General features: G+C 35.8%; 1 protein-coding gene across 4 annotated transcripts in view; it reads left to right on the forward strand.

Annotated features, from left to right (window-relative positions):
- The window catches only part of LOC121872616 (sex determination protein fruitless-like), a 98350-nt gene that overhangs the window by 34984 nt on the left and 37358 nt on the right, over positions 1–26008 (forward strand). For 3 of the 4 annotated variants that reach the window (XM_042375509.1, XM_042375508.1, XM_042375510.1), the window contains exon 5: positions 17042–25360. The exons of the other annotated variant lie outside the window; for it this stretch is intronic. In XM_042375509.1, coding sequence (XP_042231443.1) covers positions 17042–17547 — 506 coding nt within the window. In that variant the 3' untranslated portion in view covers positions 17548–25360. Of the gene's footprint in view, positions 1–17041; positions 25361–26008 lie in introns of those variants that run through there. 4 annotated transcript variants of the gene reach the window in all.

Consider the following 26008-nt stretch of genomic DNA (forward strand, 5'->3'; position numbering starts at 1 on the left):
TTTTTTTTTGTAAATACTGTACTATACCTGTAGTTATAATTTCCCCAAATCTTTTTACCATTGAATGATATTATAAGTGGCAAAGTGAATGTTGTATGTTTCTTGATAGCATGAGTGGAAGAGTTGCTGAAATGGTATTCATTACTTAAGTTAAACTAAACAATATAAGCTAGGTGTTGATTAAGCTTTGTCATTCCTTGAAGCAATTAGAGAAGTGAGAAATTGTAAGGATGGAAATAGCTAAAATGATTTGAGATTCTTTTACCTATATAGTACATATTCTTAAAATTTGGCTAGAAATGTGATACACAATGATTTATTTTATAAAATCCTATGAGGGAGTTTTAATAATGATTCAGAATTTAGTTTTGTTTGTACCTTGCCAGGATTTACCAGAATTCATTAAGAATTTCAAGGGGTCTGTGCTGAGATTGTATTAAATGAAATAAGATTTAGCAGATTCCAACAAAGACTGCAGGAGTTACAGCAGTGACCCAGCAAGGGTTTTATAGATCAGCAAAGATTATTTATAGGAAAAGCCAAAATTTTATTACAGCCTTAATATGCATACTAGTATGGACTTGTTGAATATTTCTGTAGAACATGCTACAAGGATTCCATTAGTTGAGAATATCAAAAACTGTGTACAGTACAGGTGTTAGAAAAATAAGAGGAATGATAGAAGAGAATTTAAATGAGTGATAGAAGGGAGATCTGTGGGTACTCTATATTGGAACAGGGAATTAAAGGAATATTGGAAGAGAGAGAGAGAGAGAGAGAGAAATTGTGGAATTAAGATACCTGTATATATGAATGGGTGAAAAAGTATTAAGCATTTTAAAAAGAATGTATGTGCACAGTCTTCCAAGATAAATTATTTGTGTGAGTGAACAAGCTAAAATTTTCAAGGGCTGTTTATTAAAAGCTTGTGTATGATGAGAGGATTCATACATATGCTGTACTATGATATTATTGAATAGCAGCTTTATAGAATTATGGGAATCTTTTAGAATTTAGGAAATATGAGGTGACATTTATACTTATTTTAATTGTGCACCAATGAATGTACAAATTGCAGATGATTTTTAGTTCATTTCAGTAATTCACAAATTTAGATTGGGGAAATGTTCTTAAGATATATATATTTTGCTGTTTAGTATATAATACTCAGTTTCTGGTAAATTTATTAGGAATTAAGAATGTCTGTGATGTTACCTCAGCCATGATATGTGGCCATTGGATGAAACTGTAACCCTTCAATATTTCTACAAAATTTACAAAGATTTCAAATTCTATACGGAAGTAATGTACAGTACTGTACTCTTATTCCAAAAGCCACGACAGTAGTACTGGTAAAAGTGATAAGATGCTCATGATATGAGCATACTCTGTGTGTGTGTGTGTGACATGCAATACACATTTGAAGTACATACAGGGTATGTACATACAGGAAGTTTTGTTTATTGTTTGAGAAAATGTGATGTTTAAACCTGGGAATGCTGTACAGATACTATAGCTACTTCACTCGTGAGCAGTTTATTCAAGTTTACAGTATAGGGGATTCATTCGTCCCAACTTGGAATACTGCTTTCATTTCTGAGGTGGCTCTTTTTCTGTCCAACTATTAGATGGGTGGAGTCAAAGGTCTTATTGACTCTCCCCTTTAGTTGATAATCTTTCTTCCCTTTCTCTTCGCCGCAATGTTGCTTCACTCTGTCTCTTTTATAGGTACTATAACGGGCAATTTCAGTGGATTTGGCATCCTGTGTACCACCAGCAAGGCCGAGGGCTCGTAGCACTCATCTTGCCCGCGGTGCCCACCATTTCTCAGTGGTTTTCGGCCACACTAGAATAACCCGTTATAGTGCATCCTTCTTTCCTCACACAGTCAAACTGTGGAATGCTCTGCCTTCTACTGTGTTTCCATACTCATACAATCTGCTTCGCTTCAAAGGTAATTCGTTAACCGAAATTTCGTTGACCGAGGCGTTCGTTAACCGAGGGATCACTGTATAATCTTTTTCTTTTCTATTTTTAATTTCTTTTTATCTGCCCCCCAAAGCCCTGTTGTGAGTGGAGTGACCTGTGTCGGGTGGCTGTTTCCCATAATGAAAAAAAAAATAAAAATGAAATTATATATATATATATATATATATCAGAAAATTGATTCAATGAAATTATGTAAAGTAATTAATAGTGGAGTGAGGAATTGATAGCAGGGATTCATAGGGTGTTATTGTTTAGGAACTCTCCTTGAAAGTACACAAATCATTTTTATAACATTAAATATACAGAACATGTAAACCTTTGTTTTGTTCAGATGCTGTGTCTACTCGTATGCAGGTGCTGTGCATGTGTTCACCGGGTTGTATGCGTGCATTACATTATAATAATTTAGTGAAATTATTATGTGAACTTTCTGAGGGTTGCTGTAAGAATACCTTGGGGTAATTTATGTGGTACTGTATCTTAACATCTGAATACTGTATAATGTACAATATGAGGTAGTACAGTAATGGCAGAACAAGGGGAGTGGTGGGAAGGGGGGGGGGGGTAAGGGATCCATGACCCCTTGCTGTTTGGGTAAGCTTTCTTTGTTACTTTTTTTTTAATATACCTTAGGGTAAGGTAAGGTAATAGGATTTATTAGCTTCATTGATCAAACAATACAGCATAAATTTTTACACTACAGTACTCCTTATTAGGGGAAGCTTTTAAAATTCCCACCAAATCTGGTAAACTTGCTCTTGATATTTGGCATAAAGGTTTGTACATTTAGGACCTATATATACTCTCATCATCAGTTAAATGGTTACTGCCTACTTCCTGCCCTACTCATTGCTCCTAACTGTTCATCATCTGCCCTGCCCACCTTTCTTATTCACCACCCCACACATCCCATTCTCTGCCTTGATCTACCTATTACCCTTCATTCCACCCCTGCTTATTTTACCCTTGTCCAGAAACATTGTAAATTAGTGGAGTTTTTGTGTAATATTCAAATATAAGAGGAAATACAGTACTGTACATTACTAAAAAATTTGTGATTTTTCTTTTTATTCTTTTTAAGAATGCACTTCATTATTAAATAATTTCAGTCGTGAATTTCGAATTTCCCTGTGCGCAGCCTGATGGGTTTTTAAAAGTACAATATTGAAAAATGCCTGATCTTAAGAAATTTTAAGATAACTACAAAGTACAATACCGTACATAAAAACAGCGGATTGTTAAAATAGTACGTGCAACTTCAGCTACAGTAAAAGCTGTTCCAGGCACTTGGAGATTAATGAATTATGGAAAAGTAAGTCCTCGCATAAATCAAAATCGCATGTATCGAATACTTAGTTAAATGGGAAAAAATAGGACGTGTTCCATAACCCAAAATGAAAATGTTCCAGACACATTTTCAAGAAAAATATACCATAAAACAAATCAATACAATATTATTTAAAAAAATAGTAGATAAAACAAGTGTACAGTACAGTGTACTTAACATTTAAAGCAGATACATCAACTTGGATAGATGAGATGATGGAGGTGGTGATAGAGGTTTTACATAGTGGGTGATGGTGTTGGAGTGACATCTGCAAAGTCATCAGGGTTGGAATCCATATGAGGGAGCATGACATCTCACATAAGGCTGAATTTTGCTCGCATTAACTGAATTCCTGGTAGGAATAAGGTCTTCGCATATGCTGAACTCGCATATAACGGGGAGTTACTGTATTTCAGATGTATTTTTGGTCTTATTCACTTGTAGCAGAACAACCTTGATACTGTGAAGTGCACAAAAACCAGAATTAGACATATAAGTGCAATATGAACAGTCAGTTTCAGCTAAATGCTGAACAATATCCATAGGAGAGACAGTGCGTGTGTGTAACCCCTCCTTGATACCGTGGCCCAAGATGATGGCTGGGAAATTTTTTCAAAGGTTCAAATTTTGACAAGAGAGAAGCCGAAGGCATACTTAGTAGTCTTGGCCTGTAAACGTTTGGAGTGGAAGACTGTGGTCGCCAACACTCGGATATGATCGATTGCTTGATTGAACTACACCTCCCTCATCCTTAAATTATAATTTTCTTTTTACTGCCTTTCTTAATACACTACTTTATGATTGACTGAAATATTGCTGGAATTGAATGATACCTTCAGTGTTTGATTCTGTACAGTACAGTATTCACAAATCTTGTTTGCATATTTTTATTTCTGGAATTAAGCTAATTTTGACACTGGTCAACAGACTGAATTACAATGGTGTTTTTCATATTCTGAAGTGTTCTTTCACCCCAGCCAAGTTATACTTTAGTTGAATAACTCTCCCCTTTGAAAATTCCTGGATCTGCCCTTAATAACAGTAGATACATAGATCTTATCCCTCACGTTTTAAAATCATTCATTTTGACTTCTTGAGTTATCAGTTCTGATATTTTCTTGCGCTGCAAGCACACTGCCAGTAAAAGAACTACTAAATGATGATCAAAACTTTATACTGACACAAGTATGCTGTCATGTTTCGGATACTGTACCGTAACATCTTCATAACTTTTCATATTATGTATCCATTCTTCCTTTTCTGATATTTTTCATGAATCATTTTCCATAACCTATACAACCAGTTGATAATCTCTAATTTAACTTTGATATAGTACAGTATACATTGCCCGTATGTTGGCCTGGCGAGTTATTGCAAGGCATTAACATACCTAGGTATAAGCTAGGCGTCGCATTCTGGACTATATATCAAAAACTGGTTTAAAAAAAATGGCTTATTTTTCTCTTTATCTTACTGCATCTACCAGTTACTTTTACCCCATGTTATTATTTGTTATACCTGTACAGTACTGTACAGTAAGTCCTCGCTTAACGTCAGGGTTACGTTCCTGAAAACGCGACATTATGCAAAACAACGTTAAGCAGGTCAATTTTCCCTATAAGAACTTGATAAAATGTGGGTGTTATGTTCCCCAGCCTCCCTTTTCCCTATGAAATACATTACATATACAGAAAAAATCATTGCCATTTCTATAGAAAATTATATATATATATATATATATATATATATATATATATATATATATATATATATATATATATATATATATATATATATATATATATATATATATATATATATATATATATATATATATATATATATATATATCTCTTGATAAAATCACATGGAAAAGGAAACAAGGGAAACAACGGAGCACCTTAGCTTTCATCTTTATTCAAGACATCTTCAGAGATTTATCTTATCCACGTTTTCATTGTGGATCTACATGAAATATATATATATATATATATATATATATATATATATATATATATATATATATATATATATATATATATATATATATATATATATATATATATATATATATATATATATATATATATATATATATACAGTAATACCCTGCTTTACGCGGTTTCACTTTCCGCCATTTCGCATTTACGCGGTACCTCGCCAGAACCGGACTTTCACTTTACGCGGTGCATCTACTCATATACGCATGAAGCGGCGTGGGCAGGATGCGCACAAGGTCGCCCAGTCATTAAAACATTACCGAGTTCTTCACCCACCACAGCCGGCCCAAGTCAGTGATAGTGAGGATACGGACTTATATGGACTTTGAGGGGTTTGACAAAGAGGCCCTGCAAGCCTATGTGGTGGATAGTGATACAAGTGATACAGGTGAGGGCCAATAATCTGCCCTCTGCCTCGGAACCAACCCCCCATCCCTGTGTGCCCAGCCATCTTTTCTATTAATGTAAGTGTTAGAAAAACTAATATTATTGATATTTCTCTTAATTATTAATTGTGTGTGCATACCATCATAAAATTAAGATGTAATTTTTACTACAACGTAGGTATTGTGTCTGAAAATGTGGAGTTTGGGGGTCGGGCCAGTCTCTATTGGAATTAATCCTATATGTTCTGTTGTTCACTTTACGCAGTTTTCACTTTCCGCGGTACCCCATGGGTTCAATTGACCGCGTAAATCGGGGTACTACTGTATATATAACTACTAAGTTTGTATTGGTACTCACCGATGGGCAGAGGTGGTCGAGCGAGTATGTGGTGGGTAGTGGAGCGAAGGAGGAGGTTGACGGGAGCGAAGGGGGAGGGTGGTGAGTCACTGAGACTCTACGGCTGCCTCCTCCTCCTCCTCCTGTTCTGACTGGGGTACCTCCGCTGCTGTTTGCTCCTCCTTGGCTGCTTTGTGCTCCTCTTCGGCTGCCAGCTGTTGTGAAGAAGCTGCTTCTGCCGTCCTGCGACGAAAAAATGAATCCAGTGTTGACTGCTTGGTGCTACTCTTCTTCTCCTTACACATCTCAGTGTAACAACCAAGACTGTCATCAATACTGCATTGAACCTTTGAGTTATGTTCTCTGTTTGGGTCGTCATATATAAGGATTTGCATTGCTTGCTGGAACATGTTGAACACTTCTGCTATCCTTTTGGAAGTTAGCATTCGTTGAGCTTCTTCCTCGTCGTCGTCTTCAACGGGACTATGTTCTGTTAACAGTTGCAGATATTCGTTGGTGAGCTCTTCTGCATGGGATGCCAGGACATTCTCAATATCCTCTGGTTCCAGTTCGTCAAAGCCTGCCTGTCTAGCCAAGCTGAGGATATCCCTATTCACAGCTGGGACTAAGTACGTGAATCCCGTAAAACCGTTGATGCAGCCGGGCCACAATTTACGTCACACACCATTCCGGCAACTTTCTGAAATCTCTTCCCATGCCTTGCCAATGTTGTCAATAGCATGAAGAATGTTGAAGCCACGCCAATATTTTTGGATCGTAGGTTTATTTTCTCCGCCTGTAGACTTGAGCAGCTGGGCCATGGTACGGCATAAATAGTACACCTTGAATGCGGCGATGACGCCTTGGTCCATAGGCTGCATCAGTGCTGTCGTGTTGGGAGGCAGGAAGACAACTTTTACACTGTCATACAAGTCGTCGTGATTGGGAGGATGAGCTGGAGCATTGTCAATGATCAGAAAATTTTTTAAGTCAAGGTTCTCCTTGGCACAATATTCCTTCATTGCAGGGATGGCGTACACGTTTAACCACTGGCTAAATGTGGCGCCGGTTATCCATGCCTTCTTATTTGCCTTGTAGATCACAGGAAGGTGATCCTTTGAGTAACCTTTCAGGGCTCGTGGGTTGGCAACGCGAGAAACCAGCATAGGCTTTAACTTTAAGTCACCGACAGCGTTCGCGCCAAGCAGCAGCGTCAAGCGGTCTTTTGCCTCTTTAAAACCTGGTGCTCTGTGCTCATTCTTGGAGATATAGGTCCTCTGAGGCATCTTCTTCCAAAAGAGACCACTCTCATTCACATTGAAGACTTGCTTCAATGAGTAGCCTCCTTCCTGGATAATCTGCTTGAATTCAGGCGGGAATGTCTCGGCAGCAACCGCATCTAAACTAGCAGCTTCACCAGTCATCTTGATGTTGTGGAAGTTATTCCGACACTTAAATCGTTGAAACCAGCCTTGGCTGGCTGTAAAGGTCTCTTCCTTCGATCCTTCACCCTCTTGTACCATTATGCCGTCAAACAAGGATCTGGCCTTATGCTGGATAACCATAAGGCTCACAGGCGCCTTGCATTGATTCTGGTCTTCCATCCACATTGCCAGCATCTTTTCCATTTTTTCTATCACAGTACTTCTAGTACGAGTTGTTTTAGTTGCACTGAGAGTAGTACCACTTCCAGCACTAACCTTAATCTTGTCAGTGTTGGTTTGGATAGTATGCATCGCTGTGGGGGTTAGACCAAGCACAGCGGCTATGTCCACAGCACGTTCCCCTTTTCCAAATTGGGTTAATACATCCATTTTTGTAGCAAGGGTAATGTTCTTACGTTGCCTCTTCCCTACACAGCATCAGTAGCACTTGATGGGTACTTGGAAGCCATTTCGAATGGTTAGAGTACAGTTTTAGAGCAAAAGCACTTGAGCACACACGAATGATACGAAGTCGTAACAGAGACTAGCTTGGCGTCGCTTGGGGATGCTGTGACGTTCTTTGAGTGAGGGCAGCGCACTGAGTCGAGAGAGCATAGCGCGGCCAGATGAGAGCGGGTGATGCGCCGTAGAAAGTAGTCCGTGACGACGCAAAACGATGTAGTATCGGATCACCGGGACGTTAAACGAATTTTGGGTCTCTAAAGTTTAGTGATGTAGTACTGAAACAACGTTAAGCGGAAAGACGTTATACGAGGACTTACTGTACTCAATTCAACAAAGTTGGTTGGGGGTATAATACTGTAATGGGGTCCACAAGTCCATCTAATACCATCTGAATTGGAGCTAATGTAACAGTGCAACAATCATACATGGAAGCATATACACAATTGCACATTTGCCTCATACAAGACCAAGACAACCTGGATAACCATTTTAGATTTGTATGTATAGGTATAGCACACTCTTTCAAAAGTAAATGTTGTAATACATGTAGCCTGGGTAGGAACTGGGCAGCTATGTTTCATTTACTTTGGGAAAAGTGATAGATATGGCTTTTAATACTCATGCATAGGAGACCAACCATTCAGTCAAGCCAAATTATTCAGAACATGCAAATTTTCACTATTATATCTGATCATTGTATCTGATATCCAAATTAATGAGGTGAAACTGTTTAAGTGTACCTTGATTTATTATTTTTTTTAAGGTAGTAAATGATTGACACTTTTTTCTTTTTATTATTATTATTATTATTATTATTATTATTATTATTATTACAGTATAAATGTCTTTTTGGGTAGAAAACAATAAGTTACCGTACTCATTATATCCAAAGAAAAAATATATTCCAAGCAGTTTGACTGGCTGCAGCATGTCCTAATAAAATTGTTGACTTCCACTGGAATTTTAAATCCAGGTCCACACTTTGATAGAACTCGCCAGCATCTTCCAATCAGTTTAACCTGTTTAAGATATTAGGAAAGCATCCAGCAAGTGAAATGAGCTGCAGCAATACCCTTACTACGTAGCAATCATTTTAGATGAAAAGTTGGAGATGATAAGCAAATTAATGTTTTGTTTTTCATTAAATTGGTACCTATTTATACGATACTTCATTTTTAATTTGTATTCAACCAAATATTTAAATTGTGATGCCGATTGTCATTTTATTATATAATAAAAATGATTCAGTTTATGATTATTCAGTTAAAAATTTTTGGGGGGAACAGAGCCTTATCATTAATTGAGGTATACTGTACATTATTATGAAGAGACCAAATTTTTCTTGAAGCTGAGCTTAAATACTATTGATACTCTATTTATTATAACAAAAGTTTTTGGACAAGTAATTTTTCTGTGCAATAAGTGTTTCTTGCGGACTTTGCCATGTTTATATCGACTATTGATCACCATGAGTTGTGTGGGGATGGTTTAGAAAAAAATAAATTCCCGACATAGCAAGTAGCATAAAGGGTTGAGAAGTTACATTAGGCTGTTGTAGAACTTTTTTGGGCAAACTGTAAAAAAAAAAAAAAATCTTAATGGCATAGCAGTACTGTATTCTAACATCATCTGCTCTCCAAAAAGAAATCCACCCATCTTTAAACTTGGCAATTGCCAAACTGTTATCTTTTTAATATTTGGCATAATATCAATCTACTGTACTTGTATTGATAAATTGGTTTCTTTTACTGCTGTTATCCCTCACGCAACAAAATTTAGGGATTCCTTCAGTCCGTCCATACCAAGTGGTAAGGAGGTACCATTTGTTAAAATAGAATACTCTTAATATTAATTTTGTACTGGGAGTGTAAATGACTGTGTACAATATACTTATCTAATCTGAATCTTCAACAGTTTATGTAGCATTCTTTCCTCCATTTCTGGAATTACTTGGTCATCATTAATTTTTTTTGTTGATTAAGTGTTTGTCTTTCTCTTGTTGATCTTTCAGTGCTACAATACACCAATCTCCTAATTTGCACAGGTGTAGTATTCCTAGAAAAGGCCCCTTAAACTGAAAGCAGGTTTGCTTAGTAAAAAGGGGATTTATATTACAGACTCCCCAGACCTAAAAGTCAAACATAATAGCTAAAATATGGTAACATACAACATAAAAAAGCCATTTTTTCTAAAAAACAGTTTTTGTGATATAGTCCAGAATGCGACGTCTAACTTTATACCTAGGTATGTAAATGCCTAGCATTAACTCGCCAGGCCAACATACAGGCAATTAAAACGTATAATAATTATAAAAAATTATATTTTTGTACTTGCCAATAATGGCTTGACAGTTGAATGTACATAAATTAGTCCATCTTTAGTGTATTGCTTAGGATCTCTTGATGAGGAGTAGTGTTAGGATCTGTGGATGGTACCATTAAATAGAAATCTACTGTATAATAAAAGAGAGTGTGTGTGTGTGTGTGTGTGTGTGTGTGTGTGTGTGTGTGTGTGTGTGTTTTTCTCTCCAGCCATAGTTCCAAAACAGAAGCAGTTAGAGACCTGGAACTTTACATCAGTCCCAAGGTTGTGCATCTGGGTGTAACTATTGATTATGGACCATGAGTGGTCAGGGGAAAATTAGGTTAGGTTCCTTTTACTTTTATCCCCTTCACGATTGATCGGCTCATTAGCCGACTGAGTTATAACCACGGAGATTAGGGAGGTGGTTACCCGTGTCAGGGAGGGTAAATACAGTAAACACTGTACAGGATTATATAGTACTATAAATACCTAACTCGAGTGATGCCGGGTAATTTTGCTCGTATAGTATACAATACATAGAACAAACAAAAACCAGCCCAGCTCCCGATTTGTTAAATTACAGTTGTACTGTATAGGCATTTTTAACCAATAATGGTCGTGAGAAGTTTGGGGCATCTGGCAGAGGAGGAAAATTGGCAGGATATTTGGGTGTTTGCCAATATGTGAGAATAAAAAATAAAAAAAAAGTTAAAATGCCACTTGAGCAATGGCATGAGCAAGCAAAACCGCATTTGGGTATACTGTACTGATAAGGACCTTGTGGTTGTACATCGTGCTTGTGGTATCTGTGCACCTTATGCACTTTACTTCCCACGATTCCTGCCTTGGTATTTGTTTTGAATTTTGCTCAGACTTAAGCATTGAGCTTGGACTTTCTCAAACTTGACAGTTTTATCTCTCATAATTATTTATTGTTGATGGAATAGTGTAATTACTAACCATGTTTGGCACTTGAAGACTTTAGTTGTTGAAGTGCAGTAATAACATAGAGTAACAACAACAATAACTTGGACTTTCAACCTGTACAATGCAAATTTTTGGTGTTAAAAAACAAAACTGGGTAGAACTGTGTAACAGAAGGGATTGGTGTACAGTACTGTACTGTGTTGTGTTTCATCTAGAGATTTCTAGATGTTTTTATTTACTCTGATAGGACAGTGTCTCATTACCTGAAGGTATTTCAGTGTTTTTATTTTTCTTCTCATTTTGTTCTCTCTTCATAAATTTTTCTGTTATTTCTTTCTCCCTGATTTTGAGGATTCCTCATTTTTTTCCCTCCTGCAGTTTCAAATTTTTTTAATTAACAAACTGTAAATACAAAAACCATCTTCTTATACATCTGTATCATAATAATGTATAATTTTTTGTGTTGATACTGTATCAATTTTACATACAAATGTAATTTTAATTTTGCTGCTTCAGTTATAGAGTACAGTACACTGTAGTGTATATGTTTGGAGATTAAATACTGATAATGACAATAAATAACATGGACGGAGATGCTACGAAAGATGATGATAAGAGTGTGTGTCTTGGTTATTATATTTATAATTGTGTGTTTCTGTATGACTGGTTGTGAGTGTACATTGTGTTAAAGTTCGGTGAAGATATAGAGTTTAAGTATGCTGTAGAACCTCTCAGTAGTGGAGTAATTGGTGTAATGAGTTATCACAAGGGGTGTTTTCCATTTAGTAGTATTCAAAATTGCAGAAAGTCGTGGGGTTAACTAAGATGAAATAAAATGTAATGTAAAAGTTAATACAATACAATACTGTACTGTGTACTAGACCCCTGGCATACACATTATACATTTTTGTAGCCACAATTTTCATTAACACAAACAAATGAAGAGCAGTATAGAGGGCAGTAGTAGGGAAATATTATCAACTTGATGGCTGTATTTTACAGTATATATACTGTACTGTATACAGTTTGTACATTACCTTATTACAGGTGCTACATAGCATTGGCAGCTGCCCTTCTTGGATAGGCAGTTTAGCCTCTCTAACTTTCCCAGCCAATTCATTCTTTAGTGGCAGTGTTTTAGGCATTTTTTGCAATAGTACAGCAATGCTACAATGCATCATATTCTTTAATGGGTCACTTTAGTATATATGTGAGTATTGCAGTAACCTTGCACAGTATGTCCATATGAAAATATTTGGGCTGAGTTAAATTTTCCTTCTCACAAAGAAAACCTATTAACACTGGAAATTTGTGGAGTGGACTCAAGTTTCAAGATTACATCCTCTCATGAACTACACAGCATAAGTGTCATGTAAGAAAACATACTCCCTTTAAGTGGGCACTCTCCAGTAAGCTCTGAATCATGCTGGATGTGTGCAATACTGTCTTAATTTTTTTATAATAGAAAACCCCTCTCACTGGATTTTATGCCTTATCTTTACATTTAGCAGATAATTATGAATGTTGAGATACACACTATACTGCACCACATGGCATATTTGATAACAGTAACGACCTCTCACTACGTACTTATACACTTAGATTTTGCCCTCGGCCCAATGCATCCTACTACTGTAGTAGGTAACAGCAGCGGATTGAAGACCTGTCCATTAATGGGAGCATTCTACTAAATGGGATCCACTAAAGAGAGGTTTTACTGAATGTGCAGTTGAAATTTAAACTAAAAATTTATGATATGCTTACATGTATATCTCTCATTGGGTCACCTTGTGTATTACCCCAATTTCTTGTTTCAGTTTATGCTACCCCAATACTCCTTATACCTCAGTTCAATATTAGTGTTTATGTTCTCATTATAACGTAAAATCAAACAACAATTCACAGAAGTTGATTTTTTTTATTTAGCCGAGTGCAGTATGGTAATATGCTATTTAACCTTAACAACGTAGGAAATCCAGGCATTTAATGAAAATCATCTTTTATATATACTGTAGATACTCTAATTATATGTTTATTTTATTTTTTATTTTAGTTTATTAAGCAATTTATCTTTAAAGACACATTCCTCTTAAATATATTTGTCTCCATCTGAAGGCAGATTTTTTTTTAGTATAGTACAGTAATTATTTTCCTTGAGGTCCCAGGATATTTTTAGTTTGTACTATGGTTTTTCTGCTCATATTAGTAATATCTTGTTATAATTTATTCACATTTTTCTAATTCTTCATAAAAATCTTAACACATTGAAATATTCATCCCGTGAAGCAAATTAATACCCTTTGCTGTTAGTCCCAAGTGAAAATACTCGGTAAATTACTTGAAAATTGGGGAACGTTAGTATTGTATTGGTTGGTTGTATTTGTGTGTTTATGGATATCCTCCATGGTGCTGCATAAATAGGTGAATAAAACTTAGTAGTGTAATTCTGTTGATATCATCATTGCACTGCCAAATTAATTTAGATGATAGTACTGTAGTTGAAATATTTGAAGTTGCATGGTTGCATAGTACATATCCTCATTGTATTTTGAAATATGAAGTACAGTACTCAATATTTCTTATAATGTTTATTTTCATACATATTTGTTACTCCCATTCATTAAGTTGTTGATATTATGTTGACTTTCATTAAAGGGTTACTACAACCTTATGTTTCTTTATCCTCTGTCCCTCAGTACACATGTGCAAAAGTGAAGGCCGATGGCTGTCATAGTAGGAAAAATATTTAGTGTGTGTAAAATAAATTTATTTTAATTTGTATACTGTAGCGTACCGTACTCTACCTTGAATGAAGTGAATGTAGTTCGTCACCAGCAAGAATAAGATTTGAAAACGTCTGTATTCAGTGAGATTGTTAAGAATACCTATACAAGTAGATTCTTTTTGTATTGCACTACAGTATTTATAATTCCAAACTGTCTGAATTTGTTTTTGGTTTTATTATGGTACCGTACATATGTATACCACAACAACAAAAGTCACCCACTCAATGAGAATTTTGTTGTGTTTTCAATAGCAAGAGACAATAAGAACACTGTACAGTGGTCTTATATGTACAGAGTATATTGTAAAATAACATGCTATACTGTACAGTAGTACATTATCACATGTTATTATATGGTAATTTTTTGTGTGTTGTCATTTAATGTGTGTATGATAATTTACATATCTATTAGAAATATGAGATTCACAGTGAGGAAGGCTCATGATCTTTCATACTGTATGGTGCACCAAACTTGAACTTATTTATATTAATTCATAGCAAAGTACATCTTGCTAGCTGCTCTAGGTGTGTTGTAGACATTCTAAGTCTACAAATACAGTACTGTATGCATGTTATTGAGTAAGAAAGGATAAGGAATTTTGAACATAGTGTATACATTAAGGTGTGAGTGTGTATTAAAACAAGATTAATCCTGAAAAATTTTGTTACTTTATGATGACAAAAGAAAATATATGTAAAGTGTATAAATATTGTTTTTCATTTATAATTTGACTCCATTAATCAGTAATATGGTTTACCTGGATAAAATGTAAAACATAATTTTTTTGGTACTCAAGAGATCTGTCTAATAAGGTTGTCAACATTAGCAAAATCCCGTGGTGAGCGTATTTATTTTGTCATTTGACTGTTGATAATACAGAGTAATAGAAAATATCTTAATGTATCACAATCATCCACAGGAAATTTAATTGCCCTTCACAAAACTCCAATCTCACAACATTACAATTCTAGTAACTTGTGAAATAATTACTGGATATTGGAGAACTAGTGTTGGATAACTGCTTCAGTCCATTTTCTTTGAAGAGAAAAGATGGTCATTAACCTACCCCTATCCCCTACCTGACCTTATCCTTACAGCCTGGGTCTGCTTTTTGTCATGTTTGGTCTTATATATCCATTTTAATTGTTTTTGTACTTTCCTCAATCCACACAACAAATACCATACTGTTTCCTGTTAGTATGACTTTATAATATTGTTTAAAATATTGCATTTCATTCAAGAATTACTCTTTATGATTCAGAGCAATCGTTCCTGCTTTTTTTCCTTGATGCACTTCATTAGCATGACTTTTCAGTATATATATATATATATATATATATATATATATATATATATATATATATATATATATATATATATATATATATATATATATATATATATATATATATATATATATATATATATTGTACTTTTGTTATTAATTTTATTTCTAAGTGTCTCTTTATAGTTAAATGTCTAATTGTGTTTACTTTTCACAGTATGTACTGTACTGTACAAGGAATGTACAGTATTTGTAGCTTTATAATCTTCTTTTTCATCTCATTAAATTTTTCTGCACAAAGAGCATGTCACCCATAAGAACTGCATTCTGTAAGAGAACATAATTATTAGGAGCATGTTATTTGCAATATTTTTAATTTATGCTACCTCTTACTCTAGAGCATGACGTGGTCTCGGGTACTGAAGTGAAATACTTTGCCTCTGGAAATCATGGATGAAACTGGTTCTTTCATACTGTGACTTAAGTAGTTGAGAAATGCAACTTTGAAAATTAGGGACAGAAAAAGGTGATGGTGTTGTTCATGTTGGTAAGGCCAATGCTGACACAGTGTCTCCTGTGTTTCAGGCCACCATACTCCCCAGGTACCTTCCTGTGCTGCATCCCCTGGACGGTCGTATGATCCTACAACCCTTTTGGTCCCCCCTTCTCCTTCTCCTTCCTCCATATCCTTGCCATCATCCCCAGCCCGATACCTAGTATCTCCTCCTTCCCCAGGTACCAAGCCACCACCTGATCTTATATACCTGTCTGGGTTGAGAAGAATGGGATTGGGTCACTCCCAACCAGTAAGCCGTCTGGAGCTGTTGACACGAGCTCTGGCCCATCGAGCTTTAGCAGACACCTCAAAACCTGAACATCACCATAGTCTCCCATTTCACCTAACCTCCCCCAGTCCCTTTCAGAACATTGATACCAAACCTTTCCCAAACCTAAGCAGCTCATTCCATAGAAATAAGCACAACAGCAACAGCATCAACCACAACAATAACAACAACAAAAACAACAACAACAACCTCAACCTCACAAGTAGCAGCACTGATGGGGGATCTGTGGGTGTACCACTGGTACAAGGAACCAGTAGCACTAATGGAGGATTGGTGCACACCTGTCACCGCTGCGGCAAGGGCTACGGTGTAAGGCGGTCTCTCCACCGCCATCAGAAGTTTGAGTGTGGTGTTGAACCCAAGTTCATGTGTCCAGTGTGCAATAAGAAGTGTACACATAAATTCAACTTGAAGCAACATATGTTATCTCATCACAAATATGCAGTACACTAAGATATTCACAAGATTTCATAGCATTGTGATTTAAACATAAATACTATATGTATTAGATAAGACATTTTATTTTTCATGTTTTACTTTGTTTGCTTTACAATGTAACCATTGATCTCATTTGCATTCTAGTGGATTAATTTTCTAAAGGTCCAAGACCCTTATGACATTTGTACTCTTATATAGTTTTCTAGTGTTATTGTTTACCTCAGTTATAAGTCTTTTGGTTGTGATAAATCTGTTTAGGGTTTTGAAGTTTTACTGTCTTGTATTTTTTTAGATGCCAACAATGCATGGCTTTGTTGTTAATCCCCCCCCACCCAACCCCTATTTTTTGGCTCTCTCCTGATTGGCTTTCTCTGCATGGCTGGTTCACTCACTCATTCCTCTCCCACTGTAATTTAATACACTTGGAGAAGAATAGTGGATGGCCCCAAACTGCTTCTTTTGGAGTACTGTAGAGCTAACCTCAGCACACCACCTTGTCTACCTGCTAACCCCTGTGTTTTCTTGCAGATTACTTGCGTGCTTATAACCTTGTGAGAGCTGGTTTCCCTGGCCTGTTGCCCCCCCGGGTGTCCACGGATATCCTGGCCTGTCCCCCCCCTATAGGCCTTCCTCTGCTCCTCAAAAGCCGAGAAAAAGTCAGCCCTAAATCCATATTGGGCTACCCCTTCTCAGAAAGTCCCAAACAATTTGCGTGTGAAAAGTGTGGTCGCACATATGCCTCAACAGGTAACTTAAAACGGCACAAGAAATATGAATGTGGAGTGGAGCCTCAGTTTTCTTGTCCAATCTGCAAGAAAAAATTCCAACACCGTCATAGTGTAAAGATCCACGTATTTTCCACTCATCGTAATGAGGCAGGAGAAGGTGGCCCCCCCGATGCAGCCAAAGATTCACCTGCAATCTTCCCTACTTCTGAAGGAATGGCTGCTGTAGGACCAGTACCATGTAAAGAAGAGTTCTTTCCAATACCTCAGGAGGCCAATGCCCCCACAACCCAAAATCAAGATGGCTAGATATAAGGCTAGGACTAACTATTAGGAAGGTCAAAGGAAAATTGAATTTTTTGCATGATAGTTCCAGTTTTAAAATTACTGGGGGAAGTGGGATAGGATATTCCATTTCAAAATGTGCCTGAACCTCTGTTATGCTCAGGGGTAGAATATTGTGTATCCAGATTTTTATGTAGTTGAATTAGTTGTCTGAGCATTGCAAGGATTCAGATGGGGTGAAATTCCAAACAACATAACATACAAAGCTTTCATTGAAATGTATCCGTTAAGCTAGATTGGTTTTTTTATGGAGTGGTAAATAGGATGTTGTTAGATACTGCTTGTAAGGTTGAAAAATGTACACACAGACTGTGAAACTTAGTGTATCCAATAATGACCTTGAACTCAAGGAACCTGACGCCTGTCTGTGATGTAATGCTGAACTATGTGTATCATTATATCTTTAGTTGAGCTCACAGTGACGTGTATGGACTTTCTTTAGAGTAAGCCAGAAGTGACTGTGTTTCTCATTCTATCAGTCTGTGTGTTCATTAGTAATGTACTGCCAAGCTAAGAGAAATGCCTGTCAATTTTTTTTATATTGGAATAATTCTTAAATTAAAAATTTACAATGACAAAGTTTTCTTAAGCTGAAAACTTTATATAAATAAAGCTTGGTAAGTTATATATTGCCCATAGTTCAGCATTTTGCCAAGCTCTCTATTGCACTGAGTGAACTATATGCTGTAACTTCATGCACCAGTTCCTATTGGCAGTGCATCTCATTGCAATGTACTGTTTATCTGAAAGACTATTGGTTAATTGTTGTCTGGTTCAGAGTGTTGCTGAAAATATATATGGTGCATTTTCACCATTGTGGGTTAATAGGCAAAGGGGTGACAGGTTTTTTTTCTTCACATGTGCTGTCCATATTCAGTAATCCTTTACGGGACTTACTGTTTAAAATCAACAACAAAAGGAAACTGGTATCCCTTTGGCTATTATTTCAGTGAATGGAACACTATATCAATATTTTACCTGTTCATATAAAGAGCATATTATTAATGGGCAGTGCAAGACAGGACACTGTCAGATCCACAGATACTAAGGATTCATTCAATACATGTTTCAGGTGAGAAGCCATGAAATAGCATTGTGGTGCCCATTCATTTGTGGTAACTCAGGGATTATTTTCTTAACCAAACATGGGTGCAGTGTCTGATCTCCTGTAATATTTAGCTGGTGTGACAGGCTACAAATAATGCCAAACTCAGGGTATAAGTACAAATAAAGCCATGGTCAATTCATTCCATAGAGTAAATTTAATGTTGCTGCTCAAATAGGCATTTCATTGTAGCACAGACACAATCAAATATTTTACGTGCCAGTATAGCTTAATCATTAGACGTTTGCTAATGTTATAGTGTTGTAGGTGCTACAGAGTCATGTTTAGTGCTGCACACCATTTTCTCAGGGACTGCATCATTAGCCAACTATAATATACCTTCTCATAAAGGTGCGATAGATCATCGACAACTTGGTGCCTGCCAATCATGACCTCATGGCCATAGAGGTATCTGTGGCTGCTTCTCATCCTGCTGATCCTAGTCAGATTATGAATCCTAGGATGCCACAGCTGTTTAGAAATATTTTATATATGTTAGAAGAGTGGCTGTGGCATCCCATCTTTAAATAGTATTTGTATCAGGGCTTATTATAAACCATTATATTTGAATATTTGTTAGAAGGAATGTCTGTTAGTTAGACAATCAAGTAGGAAGAGTTTCTGTGGTGGTTATAACTAAGCTAAGTTAAAAGTGTCCAAGAAGTTTATTTTTGCTCAGGAACTTGTGGCTTACTTGTATTACCTGCCAGAGGAATTTTTCCCTTGTTTGTGTGTATTTGCATTATGGTAAGCTCGGTACCACATTATTTAATGGAATATTTATTCTAGTTGCTATTTGTTGCTAAATGCTTAGGGCAAGGTTGCATTATATTTTGCATGAAAAGGTGTACAGTATTATGAGTTTTGCAAAAAATGTAATCTTGCCTCAAAGTTCTCTGATAATTGAAATACAACGAAAAGTTCCTCAACATTGTGAAGGTTTATGCAACCAATACGGGTATTACGCAGGTACTGCATTTGCTTGTCGGAATCTAGCACCGCACTGTCTGACCATCCTGTCCTGTACTGCCTTGCAAGGTTTATTTATATGGTAACAATCTGTGCCCCTCCAAGACTTGATCAAATGATATGAGTGATAACTGTTAAGAAACTCATAACATTAACTTCTGCTGTGCATTTAAGTAATTTTAATAGGAAATTTAAAGATTGGTCATTCTTCATAGTACCAACCCTTGGGTTACTTAAGCAGATGAATGATTATTTATTCATTTGCATTTTTAAATATCAATATTCAAATATGATTATACTGTACAGCACAGTACATGAACATTTGATGTAATGAGTTTCTACCAAGTTACTGTAAACGTGAATATAAATTTCATCGTTTCAAAAGATAGTTCTACTATTAACTATTTTGAGTTCTGTCCAAAACTCTAGTATGCCTTAAAATGAAAGTTCCTGATACTAGGTTAATTTTATAACCTCTGATTATATAACTTTAAAATGCCAAGGTGTTACCAAGCCTAGTGCTGATGTATGATGTGAAGGTGCTGATATAACTAAATGCTCAGCCTCCATGCTTGGTTGTACCCCCCCCCCTTTGTTTTAACTAATTTATATATTTTCTCAATTGAAGTTAGTTAAATCAATAAATAATGAAGCATACAAATACTGTGCAGGGTAATGAGAAGTTAAAAGGATAATTGTGCCAATTTCTCAGTCATGCTCTTTATTACCCTGAAGGTGAAGATCTCATGTCGCCAGCCATCATTTAATAGGAAATCAACCTTCCAATCTTGAGAGACCAATCCCTCAGCTGTGCTGCTGCTTATTGAATGATGCCAAATTAGTACAACCTCCTGATTGCAGTACAAATAATGCCTATTTAATTCTAGTTACCACTGCTCACTATTGCTTAACAAAATAAATATAATGAGATAGTTAGTACTGCTTTATTGGTGAAGAGAGAAGTTAGCTAGAAGTAACTCACCTTGGAGGGGCCAGGAAATCCTCATATGGATGATCATATTTGAGAACTTTCTCTAATAAATTGGGATTGGCTTATTAGTTCATGAAGTTATGCATAGTAATGATTTAGCACTGAAATGTGTACCTTTGACCACAGTTTTGTAAGTTTTTGAACTAGCGTTGTTTTACCCACATTATTTAACACTGAGTGGATCTTGCTTAATATCATACGCTCTGTAAAGCATAAAAATGTAACTTTAAGTGTGGTTGGAGAGTTGAACCACTTGTGTAGGGGCTCCCTTCTGAGCTGAATAAAATCGTCAGGCATTAGCCAAATAAAATATTTAAAATGGCATCCCCATAGTGAAGTGGTTAATGCCAACATGTTTGCTGGCAATGTGTGGGGTGTTATGTACTCAAACAAAGTAGTTCTTCATTAAGCAGCATTTTTTCTATCGCCAAAAAATTAAGAAACCAATTAAATGCTGCATTGTATATGTTTATTGGAGTCATCTAGTGGTTCAGTCCACTCAGCATTTTCATCGGTGTTTTCTTATACAATTCAGGTACAGTATCCCCGAAGTTATGGAAACTCAGGTTGCAGAAAATCGCTCATACGGATTTTTAAAATTATAACCTCTAATATTCGGGATACAGCCCGTAAATTTGACCTTACAGAGATGGGGTAAATTTTCAACAGAAAACTCGCTCTATAGAAAATAAATAAATAAAAAATCACCGACGTTATAATTTATTTGGTGTGGATTTCTTGGCATTTGCTTCTACCAAGTGTGGGGATACACAGTGTACCCATGCCACTGGACTCGGTTTGTTTATATCTCCCAGTGTGTACCCTTGATCTCTTGATTCCAGCTCTTGGATTTAACACTTACTGTATACAGTATACATACCTTATTCAAAACTGTCCAGTGTATTACCCTTGTTCAAGATGAGTGGAAAGAGGCCATCAAGTGCAAGTGAAAGCATTAGTGCTAAAAGAGCCCATAAAGGAATTACCGGTACATAAGATATAAAACTTGATGTTTTATGAAGTTTGGTGCAGGAGAAAAACTTAGCCAGATTGCAAAAACATTAGGGCTTGCTACATCTCCCAATAACTCCCATTGCACCACCTCACCTCACACAGCATTAAATATTGTGTGTGATGAGTTAAATTCGAGTGTTTTGTGTACTGTATTTATTATCTTTATATCATAAGGTAATCAATGTATGTGTTAAAAAAATATATTTTCATTCATTAGTGTGCTTGTACTATATTACTTCTTTTTGTGAAAATGTTTCTTTGGGAATGCATCTCCAATTATATAATCGAAGTCAATGGGAAAATGTGTTTCACGTTATGGTCAACTTTTCAAGGATGCATCCCTTCCGTAACCCGGGGATTACTGTAGTTGAAAATCCCTTAGTGAAGCCTGTAGGTGGTTTGACTACATTTGTTGTCTGAATCACATTTAACTCTCAAAAGCCTGCTTTCACGTGACACACCACCAGTGTCCTTGATGAGTAGCATGGCATGTGGCAAATCCACTCTCTTGGTTCAAACATCAGCAGTGACACCTACATCATATTTCTCCATGATAACTAAGCAGCTTGTTGGCAATTTGGCACCTTTGCGGAGCCTTGGCCTCACAATACCCAGGACCACACTGCTTGCCACACCTCGCCTGACACAGCCTCTTGAGCTCAGTTATCTGAAAGCTCCTCTTGAGCTCAGTTATCTGAAAGCTCCTCTTGATTTCAAGCCACCTAGAACAACACCACTGCACTTCACCTGACACACCACTGTGCGACCTCAGACCACAAGATTAAACAGTGGCATTGCCATATGTAACACCGAGTCAGTACCCCAGAATTTTTGGGAAATGTGATTATAAGCTAGTTGTGACATTAAGTGAGGTTGTGCAGCCAATTTGACGCGTGGTTTTCAGAACTTTGTGATATAAAGTGATGCTGAGCGAAATGATGTTAAGCGAGTTTCACTGTAATTCAAAGTTCCTTGTATATACTAACATGTTTAAAATGGTAGATATCTAGTAGTATTGGATTTATTTGTTTGTTTATTTTGTGAGACTTTCCTATTAGAGAATTACATGTGAAAGTATTCTCTGTTTGATATGATTTGGATGGATAGGCTAGTGCAGATATTTCTTGTTCTGCTGGTCTCTTCTTTATATAGTTATTCTTTAAACAGTATCTTTACCATTGTCCGTATTTTGCTCCTCAAGTGTTGACTCTCTGCACGTGGATAAAGTGTTCCATTGTCCGTGTAATCATATGACCCTTTATGTTGATTTACTATTCACCGAAGGAGAAGTGTACAATATTTTCTTGCATTGTAATATAATATGTATTGGTTATCCTGTATATTGTAGGAAGTACATTTTTATTGTAGAGTGATTAACAGAGTTCCTGTCAGCAAAAAATGGGCTTTTGATTAGCTAAGAGTAACCTATGTATTTTTACCTACCATGGAATTAACATATTATTTAAATTCTTCTGTAAACTTTTAAGTAAGAAATAACTCCATTTGCCAGTATATTGGTCAGTGCTACTGTACATTATATTTATGTTGCTGTATTCCTATCAGGTTTGAATTATTGTAGTCTTTATATTCAAACTTGTTTAGTGTATATTACTTCTACTGTTAGTATTACAAGTTGTGTCATTTTAATAATACAATGGCATAATGACATTAGCCAGAACAGCATATGGTTTGTCTGTTATGGTTCCTCATATAGTTAAATAGCATATTTATTTGAACAGGACATAATCATCTTGGGTCATTGTATAATAGACATAGTACACTCAATAGTAATGTTAAAACGTGTTAGAAGTTGCCATTGATAAGGACATCCAAATTTAACCTATTATATATTTTTAATTAATACAGTAGTGATTTAATTCTAGCATGTATATGGTAATCTTTATTTATATTTTCTATTTACATTAGATATCCGACTTAACACTCCGTATGTACAATCGTCCAACGAAGTGATGTCATGGATTTCAGTATGATTCGTTCAAATAACGGTATCTGGCAGCTTGGCAGGAGCAATGCGAGTGACTGACCACTTACCAATAGTCTGGACGCTGTTATATAGTAAGATGATATATTAACAAACTCCTGAGCCAAATTTCTCACTACCCAACTTTTTGGGGGGGCATTCCCTCATGTTTTTGTAAGCAAAAGGCTTTAAAATGGGTAGCAATAATAAAATAGCTATACAGGGTAGCCCAATCCCATGCTTGAAAGATGAAGAAGATGAGTGCAGGAAAAAAAAAAGGGACAGCCAGTCCTAGAAGATACAACAACATTAGCTGATACCTGTAACACTTAATAGTAGTGTAGAATATTCTGCATATGGCTTATTTCCTTGTTTAGATGTTGTTTTATTTTTAGAACAATATGAAAGGCATTTGTTACTCTTTAAAATAATTATTAGTTGAATAAGGTTTCATATTTTAACAACAGTACAGTACATGATTTGTTCTTACAATAATCTTGTGAAAAACTGCTTCAGCATTTATTATTTAATTTGTTACGGTTTCACAAAATTGTGTTCCACATCAAAAAAATAAAGCGAGTCTGGTAGTCGCCAGGTACAGGGTAGTACCATTTTCTGAAAACCATGATATCATTTATTTGGGCATTTGTACTGTACACTACCATGATTAGACTCCTTAAAAAGCCTTTTGTCTGTCACATCCAAACTGTGTATCTTATGATTACAGGTTGCTTTTGTTTTTTTAACACCTGTAGTAAGGTTGGCTAAAGTGGAATTAACAATATTTGTCATATTAAGCAGTATGTTCCAAGGCTTAATATATTCTTTAAAACATGATCGCAACTTCTGCCGAGCTCTGTAATTATGACGGAAGATATAGTGCAAGATTCTTGTCCACCAAAAGTACAAGTATACCTTTTATATCATTCCTTTCAATAAATCAATATATAAAGACCCAGTTGATTATCAAAACTATTCGTAAATAACTCGTATTTTTGTTATTGTTTAAAATTTATATCCTAAGAGAAAAAAAAATATAATGAGACATTTTTAATCATCACAATAGTTTATATGTAAAGCATTTGTCAATCTACCTCAGTTTTTGCTTGATGAAATCATTTTGGATGCTTTTTGTATAAACTGTTGGTGTTGGTTTTAAATGACATCCAAAATGACATCATCATCAATATGCCTCTTTCAAACCCACATAACACAAGAACATACCTGGTCACTATACATATGCCACCTCACTTAGGGATGAATATATAAAAAATTACAGCATAATACTGGAATTAGTATAGTAAACAAAGCAAATAGTTCATATTAGTCTATTAGTTCTTGTTTATTGTGCAGTACTATTGAGTAAATCCTCTGGATGCAGATCCACTGGTGACACATTAAGAGCTATATGAAGTAGTGAGTAATAATAGTGGACATAGATATGTGGTAAACTGTTGTAGGTATTACTGAAGACCTGGCCTTACCTGTGATCATGCTAATCCTCTATTATTATTTCCTACAGTACAGTATTTATATTCCGAATAGGAATCTTTTGATAATCATCATCATTGAGGTTAGCAGTGCCAGGTGTCTTCCCAGCAGATGTCAACACCTTAGTAGCTAATGATTAATAGGAATGCGTGGTGGTAGGGCATTATTTTTATAGTATGGGCAGTTGCCAATTTACCTTGCATTAATAAAGATGTCGCGTTTAGAAGATTTTGGTTTAATTTTCCTTATAGTTAATATTTTGCATTTATGTTCTTTCATCATAAGTACAAGTACACTGGGTTTTAAAAGCAATAGTGCCCACAAAGATTACACAGCAGTAAATGAGAATTTTATGCTTTAACTTAGAATTACAGTAATTATATTATCAATACTTTCAATTATAATTACAGTACAGGTACATGTATATGATACATTATGTAACACGAAGAAAGTAGAAAAGAACAAAATATTTAGGGCAATAAGTAAAGTTCTTACTGTAGCTTCAAAATATATATTTTATCATAATCATTTAGATATAGTGTATCACTTATCAGGGAAATTTTATGAGGTAGACATACAATACATCAGTTAAGATATATATAACATGAAATCTTTTGCATGTGCTCTCAATATAAATGGAAACTAGGTAGGTTATACATTATTATGCACAACAGATGGTACTGTACTGTAGTTATGGTTTTATGGAATTCACAATCTAATGTAGAGTTACTAATTTGCAGCTGTAACACTTATATCTGTCCATAATACATATTAAAGACAAAACTATTACAATAACGTATAAAGGAGAGAGAACCAATCTGCTGATAATCTTGACTATAACATCAAAACTAATTAAAAAAATGCTACAGCATGT

This window comes from Homarus americanus, unplaced genomic scaffold, assembly GCF_018991925.1.
Source record: "Homarus americanus isolate GMGI-L3 unplaced genomic scaffold, GMGI_Hamer_2.0 scaffold39155, whole genome shotgun sequence".
Lineage (NCBI taxonomy): Eukaryota > Metazoa > Arthropoda > Malacostraca > Decapoda > Nephropidae > Homarus > Homarus americanus.